The following is a 15,845-nucleotide window of genomic DNA, read 5'->3' as shown; positions in this document are numbered from 1 at the left end:
TATTTATTGAATCAAATATACTGAAATTCCACCACATAGTGAATTTGCAAACAGCTAAAATGAAGTACAAAGCAAACTATAACCTGCTAGCCAAGAATGTACAACAATTCTTCTCAACAAAAGAGGAGAAATATAATCTTAGAGAAAAATGTACCGTATTTTCCGCACTATTAGCCGCACCTAAAAACCACAAATTTACTTAAAAGCTGACAGTGCGGCTTATAACCCGGTGCGCTTTATATATGGATTAATATTAAGATTCATTTTCATAAAGTTTCGGTCTCGCAACTACGGTAAACAGCCGCCATCTTTTTTCCCCGTAGAAGAGGAAGTGCTTCTTCTTCTACGCAAGCAACCGCCAAGGTAAGCACCCGCCCCCATAGAACAGGAAGCGCTTCTTCTTCTACTGTAAGCAACCACCCGCCCCCGTAGAAGAAGAAGAAGCGCGCGGATATTACGTTTCATTTCCTTTGTGTGTTTACATCTGTAAAGACCACAAAATGGCTCCTACTAAGCGACAGGTTTCCGGTTCATGAAAAGACGCAATCTCTCCATCCGCACACGGACTACTATTTCACAGCAACTGCCTAAAGACTTTCAAGAAAAGCTGGCTACTTTCCGTGCATATTGTAAAAACAAGATAGCTGAAAAAAAGATCCGGCCAGAGAACATTATCAACATGGACGAGGTTCCACTGACTTTTGATATTCCTGTGAACCGCACTGTGGATACAACGGGAGCACGTACGGTGAATATTCGCACCACAGGGAATGAGAAGTCATCCTTCACTGTGGTTCTAGCTTGCCATGCTAATGGCCAGAAACTTCCACCCATGGTGATATTCAAAAGGAAGACCTTGCCAAAAGAGACCTTTCCAGCCGGCGTCATCATAAAAGCTAACTCGAAGGGATGGATGGATGAAGAAAAGATGAGCGAGTGGTTAAGGTAAGTTTACGCGAAGAGGCCGGGTGGCTTTTTTCACGCAGCTCCGTCCATGTTGATATACGACTCCATGCGCGCCCACATCACGCTGGTTTTTAATATATTATTAAAGTTTGACTGACCTATCTGACTGTTTTTTTGACATTCCTTTAGCGCAGTTAGATGCGGCTTATAACACGGGGCGGCTTATAGGTGGACAAAGTTTTGAAATATGCCGTTCATTGAAGGCGCAGCTTATAACCCAGGGCGCCTTATGGTGCGGAAAATACGGTAAATGTAACTCGACACTATTTTATTTGGTACATGGTGTAATGAGAAGTGTGACCAGTAGATGGCAGTCACACATGAGAGATACATGTAGACTGCAATATGATGACAGTCACACATAAGCGATACATCCATCCATTTTCTACCGCTTGTCCCGTTCGGGGTCGCGGGGGTTCTGGAGTAAACAACACCAACATTTTATATGTTCCATTGAAAATATAGAACATTTGGTGTGTGCATAAGGTAAGACATATCTGGTATTTTTTGTCAGAGTTTTTGTCAGAATAATTGTATCTAAGTTATCACAAAACTTTGTGTTGCCATGAGTTCCCGGCAAGAAGACAAAAGCTGTCTTTGAACCTACCAAGAAGAAGGCTTGTAAAACTCCACTGTGTAGGATGGGAAGCAACATGAAGGTGTTATGTTTCTTTCTTCTATAGTAATCCACAGAAATATTTTGTTTTGACCCGAGAACTACAAAGCGGAGAGAAAGCAGGATCTGCCCAAGTTCCAGGCACCTTTTCTTTGAACTCTTTTACGACCTTTTCTTTGACCCGACCTTTTCTTTGAACTGTTTTGTAATCAAAGGCGATGGCTGTTTACGACCCCCGTCCCTTTAGAAACAGCTGTTGCCATGTAATCAGGGAAAGTCCAAATAAAAGAGGAGGCGTACAATCTTTCGGCGGTGCGTAGTGACACTGTACAAGGGTACAGATGTACACGTTTTGTCCTCACTGAGCCAAATTTCACTGAAAATATACAACATTTGTTGTGTGTATAAGGTAAGACACATCTGGTGTTTTTGTCAGAATAATTGTATCTAAGTTATCACAAAACTTTGTGTTGCCATGAGTTCCCGGCAAGAAGACAAAAGCTGTCTTTGAACCTACCGAGCAGAAGGCTTGTAAAACTCCACTGTGTAGGATGGGAAGCAACATGAAGGTGTTCTGTTTCTTTCTTCTATTGTAATCCACAGAAATATTTTGTTTTGACCCGAGAACTACAAAGCGGAGAGAAAGCAGGATCTGCCCAAGTTCCAGGCACCTCTTGTTTGAACTGTTTTACGACCTCTTCTTTGAACTCTTTTACAACCTTTTCTTTGACCCGACCTTTTCTTTGAACTGTTTTGTAATTAAAAGGCGATGGCTGTTTACGACCCCCGTCCCTTTAGAAACAGCTGTTGCCATGTAATCAGGGAAAGTCCAAATATAAGAGGAGGCGTACAATCTTTCGGCGGTGCGTAGTGACACTGTACAACGGTACAGATGTACGCGTTTCTCCTCACTGAGCCAAATTTAATTATGTCTCTGTTTGATTCCTTGCTTCTTGTCTTGTTTAATAGATGTCATCAGTGTTTGAACCTGACAGTTTTGTTTCTCAATATTATGCAAAAGCAACTTTTCTTTTTCAGGTATTTTTCTAAGGGAAAAAACACTCTTGTATTCAGGGCCGGCCCGTGGCATAGGCCGTATAGGCAAATGCTAAGGGCGCCGTCCATCAGGGGGCGCCACGCAAGTGCCACAAATGTTGGAGAGAAAAAAGAAAAAAAAAGAGAAAAAAAGGTGGTACTATTATTTCTAAATACAAAAAATAATCCCACGTTAATTAAAATGCAAAGTAAAGCCTATTTAATAGAAATACTATTTGTTACAACATTCCCCCCCCCCCGCACGGTGCGCCCCCTCCCTTCCCCTATCATGACTCTTTTTGGACGTCACCACATCAAAAAATCAACACAAGATGTCAAAACGGCCAAAACTGTCAGGTGCCCAGGGAAGAAAAAAGAGAAAAGAAGAGGAGGAGAAACGAGAAAAGACAGAGTTAGCAGGTAGGTAACGTTAGCCTACATGAAATAATTTGTCTGTTACAGAATGTGATAGTAACCTGGCTTTTTAGCATTAAGCTAATGTTACATGAGTCGGCAATTGCTAATCAATAAATAGCTAGTTCTGTTTTAACGTCGGGTTAATATTGTGGAGGGGGCTAAATTGTTATGGAAAATAATAATGTAACGTTAGGTAATTACAGTACTCCCACCTTACATTCCTCTGGGACATTTGTATTAGATATTTTAAGCAGGTGTTTTTTGTTTACATTGTTATTGCCTTCTGTTTAGCTAATGTTTGCCCTGCAGGTAATAGTCACTTTTCCACCCCTTTCTATATTAGGTATAGTTGTAAGTAAAAAAAAAAAAAGGTCAAAGACAAAGCTATTTGGTTTCTTGTGAGTATATACACTTCACTGCCGATGTGGAGGGGGGGCGCCACCTAAAATCTTGCCTAGGGCGCCAGATTGGTTAGGGCCGGGCCTGCTTGTATTCAATCTGGAACATATTTAAAATAAATAAAAAAAGGTATCTCTGTCCAAACACCCAAGGACACAACAGGGTTCTTGATTTGACATAAAACTAATAAATCAAAATAGTCTTGCCAGGACTCAAGACTGTTTTTGGCATGATTTTTGTTTACATGTGGTTAGAAATGCTTTCAGTTAGAACCTAGTAAGTGTCAAGTTGGGCATTTACCAAATTCCAAGAACCCCTGAATGCAGCATGCGTTGCCCACAAAGTGCCTGTGGACTCACTTTGAAACAAAGTGCGCATTTTTCAAATAAACGGATATTTTCAGTGTTGGTGTAGACGTCAGCTTCACACATTCATCCAGTCACTCTAAGAGGAGCATGTGGGCTTCCCTTTTTCCTTCTTCTAGAGCTTCTTTGTGCACTTATGATTGAGAAAGTGCAGCACACGTCATCTGCCAGCTATTGAGACACAAGCCTGAGTGCAAAGTTGAACATGTGCTAAGACGGACGCCAAAATCCCTCCAGTGGGGAAGAAACGTACTAAAAGTGTCAACAGGAGGTGACCTGTGAGGAAAGCGCCGCACAATTTTGAAGAAAATCCACCTACCGGAGTGTTGGTCTTCCCCGTGAGGATGGTGCGCGCCTTGGCTTTGTTCATGTTGAAGTTCTTGAGGTAGGCCTCGTAAATCTGCCGAGCGAGCGTCTTCTGGTCGGCCAGCTGGGGGTCCTCCACCTGCCGCTCCCCCGTCACCATCTCCGCCTTCAGCTTCAGCTTCTCTGATTGCGGCATGCGGCCAAAGCGGATGGCTGCGAGGAGCAGAGAGCAGCGCCATCCAGTCATTGGTCGGACATTTCATTAGGTACACCCGCACAATGGAACCCATTCAAGTCTGCTTTGCAAATATAATAACGCTCGCTTCTGAGTAGAATTTACACTCCCTTTCTGGAAACGTTTTGTCATTTTTTGAATGACAATGAATGATAAATAATAAGAATTAACGGCGAATTAGGAAGACATGCATGTAAACAACAATAAAATATATCACATGCTTGTTTCCCCTCGGGGTGATGGACGGCTGGCAGCGCTTCATAGCAGCAGTCGACCTCCAGGGTCCCAACTCCCCGCCACTCTGTTGCGAGTCGTCGTGATTAAATGTAACGTGTTTATGTGTGCATTGCATGGAGGGTTTTTCCCACTCCAGACTAGGCCCCCTTAGGAGCCCAGTGTAGATTGTATTTTTTTACTCATCTTCTTCTGCAACATCGCGTGGACATCGGGGGCGGTACCTCTGGATTGGCAGACCGGGGTGGTGGTTCCTCTCTTTAAGAAGGGGAACCGGAGGGTGTGTTCCAACTATCGTGGGATCACACTCCTCAGCCTTCCCGGTAAGGTCTATTCAGGTGTACTGGAGAGGAGGCTACGCCGGATAGTCGAACCTCGGATTCAGGAGGAACAGTGTGGTTTTCGTCCTGGTCGTGGAACTGTGGACCAGCTCTATACTCTCGGCAGGGTCCTTGAGGGTGCATGGGAGTTTGCCCAACCAGTCTACATGTGCTTTGTGGACTTGGAGAAGGCATTCGACCGTGTACCCCGGGAAGTCCTGTGGGGCGTGCTCAGAGAGTATGGGGTAACGGACTGTCTTATTGTGGCAGTTCGCTCCCTGTATGATCAGTGTCAGAGCTTGGTCCGCATTGCCGGCAGTAAGTCGGACACGTTTCCAGTGAGGGTTGGACTCCGCCAAGGCTGCCCTTTGTCACCGATTCTGTTCATAACCTTTATGGACAGAATTTCTAGGCGCAGTCAGGGCGTTGAGGGGATCTGGTTTGGTGGCTGCAGGATTAGGTCACTGCTATTTGCAGATGATGTGGTCCTGATGGCTTCCTCCGGCCAAGATCTTCAGCTCTCACTGGATCGGTTCGCAGCCGAGTGTGAAGCGACTGGGATGGGAATCAGCACCTCCAAGTCCGAGTCCATGGTTCTCTCCCGGAAAAGGGTGGAGTGCCATCTCCGGGTTGGGGAGGAGATCTTGCCCCAAGTGGAGGAGTTCAAGTACCTCGGAGTCTTGTTCACGATTGAGGGAAGAGTGGATCGTGAGATCGACAGGCGGATCGGTGCGGCGTCTTCAGTAATGCGGACGCTGTATCGATCCGTTGTGGTGAAGAAGGAGCTGAGCCGGAAGGCAAAGCTCTCGATTTACCGGTCGATCTACGTTCCCATCCTCACCTATGGTCATGAGCTTTGGGTCATGACCGAAAGGACAAGATCAAGGGTACAAGCGGCCGAAATGAGTTTCCTCCGCCGAGTGGCGGGGCTCTCCCTTAGAGATAGGGTGAGAAGCTCTGTCATTCGGGGGGAGCTCAAAGTAAAGTCGCTGCTCCTCCACATGGAGAGGAGCCAGATGAGGTGGTTCGGGCATCTGGCCAGGATGCCACCCGAACGCCTCCCTAGGAAGGTGTTTCGGGCACGTCCGACCGGTAGGAGGCCACGGGGAAGACCCAGGACACGTTGGGAAGACTATGTCTCCCGGCTGGCCTGGGAACGCCTCGGGATCCCCCGGGAGGAGCTGGACGAAGTGGCTGGGGAGAGGGAAGTCTGGGCTTCCCTGCTTAAGCTGCTGCCCCCGCGACCCGACCTCGGATAAGCGGAAGAAGATGGATGGATGGATGGATGGATGGATCTTCTTCCCCAGCGTCTTACCTTTTTCTTATCTTTTACGGGGCGCCTTGTGGCGACCCATCAGCGTTCCTGTTCTGTAACCCTGTACACTGTTTGTTTGTCTCATCTTGAACGGGTTTGTGCTGAAAACATAGTTTACTTGTACTTGTGCAATGACAATAAAGTCCTATCCTATCCAATCTTATCCTATGTATACACCACAAATTCCAGACTATAAGCCGCTACTTTTTTCCTACACGCAGCTAATTTATTGATTTTTCTTCGCTGATGGCGATACTGCAAATAGTCTTTAAAAAAAACAAGCACAGACACTGAACTAGTGTGTTATTATTTGTGCTATTGTGCCATCTTTTGGACTACACTACCCTTCTGTTCTGTCTTCTCACCATCCACAGCGTTTCTACTCGCGTGGATTCTTCATTCATCGCTCCCAGCAAGTTTTACAATATAACTAAAACAATTCATACTAACTAAACCATCCCATGTGTGATGTCTGTATCTGTAGGAGTGTTTTCATGCATATTTGTGCGCGCTATTATAATGTAATCAAGCTAGCGTCATTGACATTAGCCAATATGCTAACACGTTTACAAGTGTCTGTGTTAGTATTATTAACTTACAACGGCATTCTTTTTGTTTTGTTTCACTTTCACAAATTCCTCAGTAAATTCACCAAAACATCATCGTGGAGTCATCGAGTCTGTTTAGCGCTAGCTTCCACAGTAACTTCTGTTTTGTTTGATTGGCCGTTTTACTGCCGTGTTACAGGAAACAATTAAGGTATGTAAATAAACATTTACAAAATATTTCTATGTAAATACCTCATTCCACAACGTATATATCTGCGGTGCAACTTATATTATTATTATTATTATTATTATTATTAATATACATACATACATACATACATATATATATATATATATATATATACATATATGTCTTAATAAGGTTATCCAAAAAATAGTGCTCGATACCGTAGTAGAGCGCAATATATGTATGTGTGGGAAAAAAAAAAAAAAAAAAAAAACTCAAGCACTAGACTTCGCCTCAGACTACGACTCAATCACAGGCAACGAAAGAAACATCATCATCCACGCAAAAAACTCCATTCTCATCCACAACAGTACACCATGGCAAAAAAAGAACAATGCAACATTTGACGTCACTATGGGAAGTTTTGACGGAGCAGAAACGTGTGAACTCGTTGGGAGTTTCCTCCTCTCCCAGCTCGCTAGCCTCAATCTGAACCTTGGTATTTACCGTGATGACGGACTGGCAGTGTGTCGCGCCTCGCCAAGGAGCAGCGAGAATACCAAGAAGCGCATATGCCAAATTTTCAAAGAGAACGGCCTACGGATCACGATTGAAGCCAACAAGCAAACCGTCAACTTCCTTGACGTCACTTTCAACCTGAGAAATAACAGCTACCAACCATTCACGAAACCCAACACAACACTCCAATACGTGCACCATGACAGCAACCACCCACCCACCACCACGAAAAGAATACCTACCGGAAATAATAAAAGGCTATCGATGCTGTCATCTAGCAAAGCTGAATTTGACCAAGCAACCCCCCCGTACCAAAAAGCCCTTGATGAAAGCGGATACAATTTCACCCTCACCTATGAACCCACGCCAGGAAACCAGCCAAAAAAGAACAGAAAACGAAACGACATCATCTGGTACAACCCCCCATACAGCAAAAACGTCTCAACTAACATTGGACACAAATTCCTCAATCTGATTGACAAACACTTTCCCAAAGACAACACCCTAAGAAAAGTATTCAACAAGAACAACATTAAATTGAGCTACAGCTGTATGAACAATATACGGCAAATCATCTCAAACCACAACAAAACAATTGCAAATGAGTCGTCGGCCCCCGGACAGAGCGACTCCAAAACCAACAAAGGCTGTAACTGTCGAAAGAAACCTGATTGCCCTCTCAACGGGGGGTGCTTACAAACATCAGTTGTCTACCAATCTAAGGTAATACGCAAGGACATTAACACATCCGACACATATGTAGGATTAACCGAGGGAGAATTCAAAACCAGATGGAACAATCACAAGGCTTCTTTCAGGAACCAAAACCTGCGGAATACCACAGAACTCAGCAAACACATTTGGGACCTCAAAGACAATAATGTTGAATATTCAATAACATGGCAAATTCTTGCATCCAGCACACCTTACAATAGTGGTAATAAAAGATGCAACCTATGCTTGAAAGAGAAACTGTTTATTATTTACCGTCCAGACCTGTCATCCCTCAACAAGCGCAGCGAAATTGTAACAGCATGCCGCCACAGACGGAAACACCTCCTAGGTAACACATGAGCCAATCACCACGCCCCTACGCCAGCCTGTACCCACCCACTCTGTGCCCTATACAAACCATGGTATGTGAATGCTCCCATTAAAATCTCCTGATGATTGAGGGTACCCCCCCTCATGAAACAGGCCTGTAGAGATGAAATAGTCTTGTGATTTTTTTCCCACACATACATATATATATATATATATATATATATATATATATATATATATATATATATATATATATATATATATATATATATATATATATATATATATATATATGTATATATATATATATATATAAACACATTTTTGTTTCTTGTAAAATTGAGTAGTTGTGGCTTACACACTGATGCACTCTGTCGTCCGGAAAACATGGTACGTTTTGTGGCAACTCAGCGGTCTCGTGTGCTGGTATGACAATAAAAAGTTTAACAATACTATTTGAGAAAAAGTAGAAGATATATATATATTTTTTCTTAATTGGAGTCGCATTGTATTTGTCAGGGACCCTCTCAAATCACTTCCTGTGTGTCCCGGGGAGCTTTTCAACATCCCAGTATATTGATGACCTCATTAGGCTAAATCTGGGACTTTGGTATTTGGTTTTGTGCCAGCTCAGGTGTGCTGGTATGACAATAAAGTTCCTTGAATATTTAAGTTTATTTTATAGCTGAAACTGACACTTTAACACATGTTCAGTTCATTCCAATAATTCGACCCTAAATGGTCTTGATTGCTAATAAAAAGATATCCATTCAAAAACAAGTACCGTATTTTTCGGACTTTAAGGCGCACTTAAAATCCTTTAATTTTCTCAAAACTCGACAGTGCACCTTGTAACCCGGTGCGCCTAATGTACAAAATAATTCGGGTTGTGCTTACCGACCTCGAAACTATTTTATTTGGTACATGGTGTAATGATAAGTGTGACCAGTAGATGGCAGTCACACATGAGAGATACATGTAGACTGCAATATGATGGCAGTCACACATGAGAGACACATGTAGACTGCAATATGACTCAAGTAAACAACACCAACATTTTATATGTTCCATTGAAAATATGGAACATTTGGTGTGTGTATAAAGTAAGACATGTCTGGTGTTTTGTTTCGCAATATTATGCAACTTACCTTCTGGTACCTGCTGATGTGTATTTGGGATCTGTATAAATCCTGAAAAATTGCGCAAGTCCCCCTTTGTAGTCCGTGCCGACACCGTAGTCGATAATCTTCTTCTTTTCCTCTATCTTCTTGTTATGTGACATTCATCCTCCACTGTTGCCATTTCTAATATAAAGTAGTGTAAAGTTCTTACTTATATCTGTCAGTGAACTCGCCATGAAAGCACTAAAACATACCGGTATCGTGACTTTACATTATTCACCCAAGGAACTTTAGTTATTAGAGAGTTCCGGTCACGGGACACATTTCGGGTGTTGTTGTTGCACTAGTGAGCCACGGATGAGGAGATGCTGCTCCAGTTATTGATTGAAGTAAAGTGTGAATGTCATTAAAACAGTTAGCTCCATCTTTTTGACACTTCTTCCACTCTCGTCCTTGCACGCTACACCGCTACAACAAAGATGACGGGGAGAAGACGCTGTCCAAGTGGAGGCACGTAAATAAGACCCGCCCACAAAACGGTGCATCCTGAAGCGACTGTCAGAAAGCGACTTGAAGATGATGTGTAAAACATCATCCATGCAACATTTTGACCAACATCACATGTTATGTAGACCACAAGGAAGTCTTTTACATTTAGAAAATATAATAATAATAATATGACTTCTTTAATGCGCCTTATAATCCGGTGCGCCTTATATATGAAAAAATATCAAAAATAGAGCATTCATCGGCATTGCGCCTTATAATCCGGTGCGCCCTATGGTCCGGAAAATACGGTAGTAGGAACACCCCTCTGCATACAACACCAATTAACCTGCATGCACGTTTTAGGGATTTGGTGAGAAGTGGGAGTGCCTGGAGAAAACCTATGCAAACACAAGGAGAACATGCAAACTCCACACAGAAAAGTTCAAACCCCCGATTTCCTGACAGTGACACCACTTGGGTAAAAATTGAGCATTATTATATTTTTTAGGCAACATTTGATCAAAACCCTTGTGTGTAGGTGTACTTACTGAAGTTAAATAAATAACAATTAGGTTTGTTTTTATGGTTTTTTGAAACTGATATGTTAATTATGGCATTTTTACAACATATCGTAAATTGAAAAACAGTATCTGTTTTTTTTTAGCGTAGTCGACATAATTTTACAGTAAAAATTACAGTGATTTTTTGTTTGCAGATTAGTCCCCAGAATTTTACAGTAAAAATGATGGCAATTTTTAGAACATATTGTAAAATGAAAAACAGTATCAATGTTTATTTTGAACGAAAAAACTGGTAGCGTAGTCGACTGCATTTTACAGTAAAACTTACAGTGATTTTTTTACAGATAAAAACTGGCAACTTAGTCCCCAGAATTTTATAGTAAAAATGATGGCAATTTTTAGAACATATTATCATAAATTGAAAAACAGTATATATATTTTTTTTTTTTTTTTTTTACGGAAAAAACTAGTAGCGTAGTCGACATCATTTTACAGTAAAAATTACAGTGATTTTTTGTTCGCAGATTAGTCCTCAGAATTTTACAGTAAAAATGATGGCAATTTTTAGAACATATTATCATAAATTGAAAAACAGTATCTGTTTTTTTTTTTCACAAAAAAAAATGCTAGCGCAGTCAACAGAATTTTACAGTAAAAATGATGACAATTTTTAGAATATGTTATCGTAAATTGAAAAACAGCATCTTTTTTTTTTTATGGAAAAAACTAGTAGCGTAGTCGACATAATTTTACAGTAAAAATTACAGTGATTTTTTTTTTTGCAGATTAGTCCCCAGAATTTTACAGTAAAAATTATGGCAATTTTTAGAACATATCGTAAAATTAAAAACAGTATCAATGGGTTTTTTTAAACGAAAAAACTGGTAGCGTAGTCGACTGCATTTTACATTAAAAATTACAGTGATTTTTTTATAGATAAAAACTGGCAACTTAGTCCCCACAATTTTACAGTAAAATGATGGCAATTTTTAGAACATATTATCAAAAATAGAAAAACAGTATCTCTTTTTCTTTTCACGAAAAAAAGTGCTAGCGTAGTCAACAGAATTTTACAGTAAAAATGATGGCAATTTTTAGAATATGTAAATTGAAAAACAGCATCTTTTTTTTTTTTATGGAAAAAACTAGTAGCGTAGTTGACATAATTTTACAGTAAAAATTACAGTGATTTTTTTTTTTGCAGATTAGTCCCCAGAATTTTACAGTAAAAATTATGGCAATTTTTAGAACATATCGTAAAATGAAAAACAGTATCAATGTTTTTTTTTAAACGAAAAAACTGGTAGCGTAGTCGACTGCATTTTACAGTAAAAATTACAGTGATTTTTTTACAGATAAAAACTGGCAACTTAGTCCCCATAATTTTACAGTAAAATGATGGCAATTTTTAGAACATATTATCAAAAATTGAAAAACAGTATCTCTTTTTCTTTTCACGAAAAAAAGTGCTAGCGTAGTCAACAGAATTTTACAGTAAAAATGATGGCAATTTTTAGAATATGTTATCGTAAATTGAAAAACAGCATCTTTTTTTTTTTTATGGAAAAAACTAGTAGCGTAGTTGACATAATTTTACAGTAAAAATTACAGTGATTTTTTTTTTGCAGATTAGTCCCCAGAATTTTACAGTAAAAATTATGGCAATTTTTAGAACATATCGTAAAATGAAAAACAGTATCAATGGTTTTTTTTAAACGAAAAAACTGGTAGCGTAGTCGACTGCATTTTACATTAAAAATTACAGTGATTTTTTTACAGATAAAAACTGGCAACTTAGTCCCCATAATTTTACAGTAAAATGATGGCAATTTTTAGAACATATTATCAAAAATTGAAAAACAGTATCTCTTTTTCTTTTCACGAAAAAAAGTGCTAGCGTAGTCAACAGAATTTTACAGTAAAAATTATGGCAATTTTTAGAATATGTTATCGTAAATTGAAAAACAGCATCTTTTTTTTTTTATGGAAAAAACTAGTAGCGTAGTCTACATAATTTTACAGTAAAAATTACAGTGATTTTTTTTTTTTGCAGATTAGTCCCCAGAATTTTACAGTAAAAATGATGGCAATTTTTAGAACATATTATCATAAATTGAAAAACAGTATCTGTTTTTCTTTTCACAAAAAAAAGTGCTAGCGTAGTCAACAGAATTTTACAGAAAAATGATGGCAATTTTTAGAATATGTTATCGTAAATTGAAAAACAGCATCTTTTTTTTTTTAATGGAAAAAACTAGTAGCGTAGTTGACATAATTTTACAGTAAAAATTACAGTGATTTTGTTTGCAGATTAGTCCCCAGAATTTTACAGTAAAAATTATGGCAATTTTTAGAACATATCGTAAAATGAAAAACAGTATCAATGTTTTTTTTTAAACGAAAAAACTGGTAGCGTAGTCGACTGCATTTTACATTAAAAATTACAGTGATTATTTTACAGATAAAAACTGGCAACTTAGTCCCCATAATTTTACAGTAAAAATGATGGCAATTTTTAGAACATATTATCATTAATTGAAAAACAGTATCTGTTTTTTTTTTCCACGAAAAAAAATGCTAGCGTAGTCAACAGAATTTTACAGTTAAAAATGATGGCAATTTTTAGAATATGTTATCGTAAATTGAAAAACAGCATCTTTTTTTTTTTATGGAAAAAACTAGTAGCGTAGTCGACATAATTTTACAGTAAAAATTACAGTGATTTTTTTTGCAGATTAGTCCCCAGAATTTTACAGTAAAAAATATGGCAATTTTTTAGAACATATCGTAAAATGAAAAACAGTATCAATGTTTTTTTTAAACAAAAAAACTGGTAGCGTAGTCAACTGCATTTTACAGTAAAAATTACAGTGATTTTTTTACAGATAAAAACTGGCAACTTAGTCCCCAGAATTTTACAGTAAAAATGATGGCAATTTTTAGAACATATTATCATAAATTGAAAAACAGTATCTGTTTTTCTTTTCACGAAAAAAAGTGCTAGCGTAGTGAACAGAATTTTACAGTAAAAATGATGGCAATTTTTAGAATATGTTTTCGTAAATTGAAAAACAGCATCTTTTTTTTTTATGGAAAAAACTAGTAGCGTAGTCGACATAATTTTACAGTAAAAATTACAGTGATTTTTTTTTGCAGATTAGTCCCCAGAATTTTACAGTAAAAATGATGGCAATTTTTAGAACATATCGTAAAATGAAAAACAGTATCAATGTTTTTTTTTAAACGAAAAAACTGGTAGCGTAGTCGACTGCATTTTACAGTAAAAATTACAGTGATTTTTTTACAGATAAAAACTGGCAACTTAGTCCCCAGAATTTTACAGTAAAAATGATGGCAATTTTTAGAACATATTATCATTAATTGAAAAACAGTATCTGTTTTTTTTTTCACGAAAAAAAATGCTAGCGTAGTCAACAGAATTTTACAGTAAAAATGATGGCAATTTTTAGAATATGTTATCGTAAATTGAAAAACAGCATCTTTTTTTTTTTTATGGAAAAAACTAGTAGCGTAGTCGACATAATTTTACAGTAAAAATTACAGTGATTTTTTTTTTGCAGATTAGTCCCTAGAATTTTACAGTAAAAATTATGGCAATTTTTAGAACATATCGTAAAATGAAAAACAGTATCAATGGTTTTTTTTTAAACGAAAAAACTGGTAGCGTAGTCGACTGCATTTTACATTAAAAATTACAGTGATTTTTTTTATAGATAAAAACTGGCAACTTAGTCCCCATAATTTTACAGTAAAATGATGGCAATTTTTAGAACATATTATCAAAAATTGAAAAACAGTATCTCTTTTTCTTTTCACGAAAAAAAGTGCTAGCGTAGTCAACAAAATTTTACAGTAAAAATGATGGCAATTTTTAGAATATGTCGTAAAATGAAAAACAGTATCAATGTTTTTTTTTAAACGAAAAAACTGGTAGCGTAGTCGACTGCATTTTACAGTAAAAATTACAGTGATTTTTTTTACAGATAAAAACTGGCAACTTAGTCCCCAGAATTTTACAGTAAAAATGATGGCAATTTTTAGAACATATTATCATAAATTGAAAAACAGTATCTGTTTTTTTTTTCACGAAAAAAAGTGCTAGCCTAGTCAACAGAATTTTACAGTAAAAATGATGGCAATTTTTAGAATACGTTATCGTAAATTGAAAAACAGCATCTTTTTTTTTTATGGAAAAAACTAGTAGCGTAGTCGACATAATTTTACAGTAAAAATTACAGTGATTTTTTTTTTTTTGCAGATTAGTCCCCAGAATTTTACAGTAAAAATTATGGCAATTTTTAGAACATATCGTAAAATGAAAAACAGTATCAATGTTTTTTTTTAAACGAAAAAACTGGTAGCGTAGTCGACTGCATTTTACAGTAAAAATTAGTGATTTTTTTTTACAGATAAAAACTGGCAACTTAGTCCCCAGAATTTTACAGTAAAAATGATGGCAATTTTTAGAACATATTATCATAAATTGAAAAACAGTATCTGTTTTTTTTTTCACGAAAAAAAGTGCTAGCGTAGTCAACAGAATTTTACAGTAAAAATGATGGCAATTTTTAGAATATGTTATCGTAAATTGAAAAACAGCATCTTTCTTTTTTTTATGGAAAAAACTAGTAGCGTAGTCGACATAATTTTACAGTAAAAATTACAGTGATTTTTTTTTTGCAGATTAGTCCCCAGAATTTTACAGTAAAAATTATGGCAATTTTTAGAACATATCGTAAAATGAAAAACAGTATCAATGTTTTTTTTTAAACGAAAAAACTGGTAGCGTAGTCAACTGCATTTTACAGTAAAAATTACAGTGATTTTTTTACAGATAAAAACTGGCAACTTAGTCCCCATAATTTTATACTAAAAATGATGGCAATTTTTAGAACATATTATCATAAATTGAAAAACAGTATCTGTTTTTTTTTTTTCCCACAAAAAGAAATGCTAGCGTAGTCAACAGAATTTTACAGTAAAAATGATGGCAATTTTTAGAATATGTTATCGTAAATTGAAAAACAGCATCTTTTTTTTTTTTAATGGAAAAAAACTAGTAGCGCAGTCGACATAATTTTACAGTAAAAATTAGTGATTTTTTTTTTGCAGATTAGTCCCCAGAATTTTACAGTAAAAATGATGGCAATTTTTAGAACATATCGTAAAATGAAAAACAGTATCAAT

General features: G+C 37.6%; 1 protein-coding gene across 2 annotated transcripts in view; it reads right to left on the bottom strand.

Annotated features, from left to right (window-relative positions):
- The window catches only part of pparab (peroxisome proliferator-activated receptor alpha b), a 122,685-nt gene that overhangs the window by 5,752 nt on the left and 101,088 nt on the right, over positions 1-15,845 (bottom strand). For both annotated transcript variants that reach the window (XM_061969429.2, XM_061969430.2), the window contains exon 5: positions 4,118-4,317. In XM_061969429.2, coding sequence (XP_061825413.2) covers positions 4,118-4,317 — 200 coding nt within the window. The remainder of the gene's footprint in view (positions 1-4,117; positions 4,318-15,845) is intronic.

This window comes from Nerophis lumbriciformis, linkage group LG10 (genome assembly GCF_033978685.3).
Source record: "Nerophis lumbriciformis linkage group LG10, RoL_Nlum_v2.1, whole genome shotgun sequence".
NCBI classification, from domain to species: domain Eukaryota; kingdom Metazoa; phylum Chordata; class Actinopteri; order Syngnathiformes; family Syngnathidae; genus Nerophis; species Nerophis lumbriciformis.
The sequence above is the reverse complement of the archived record's forward strand: the minus strand, read 5'-3'. Positions and strand labels throughout refer to the sequence as shown.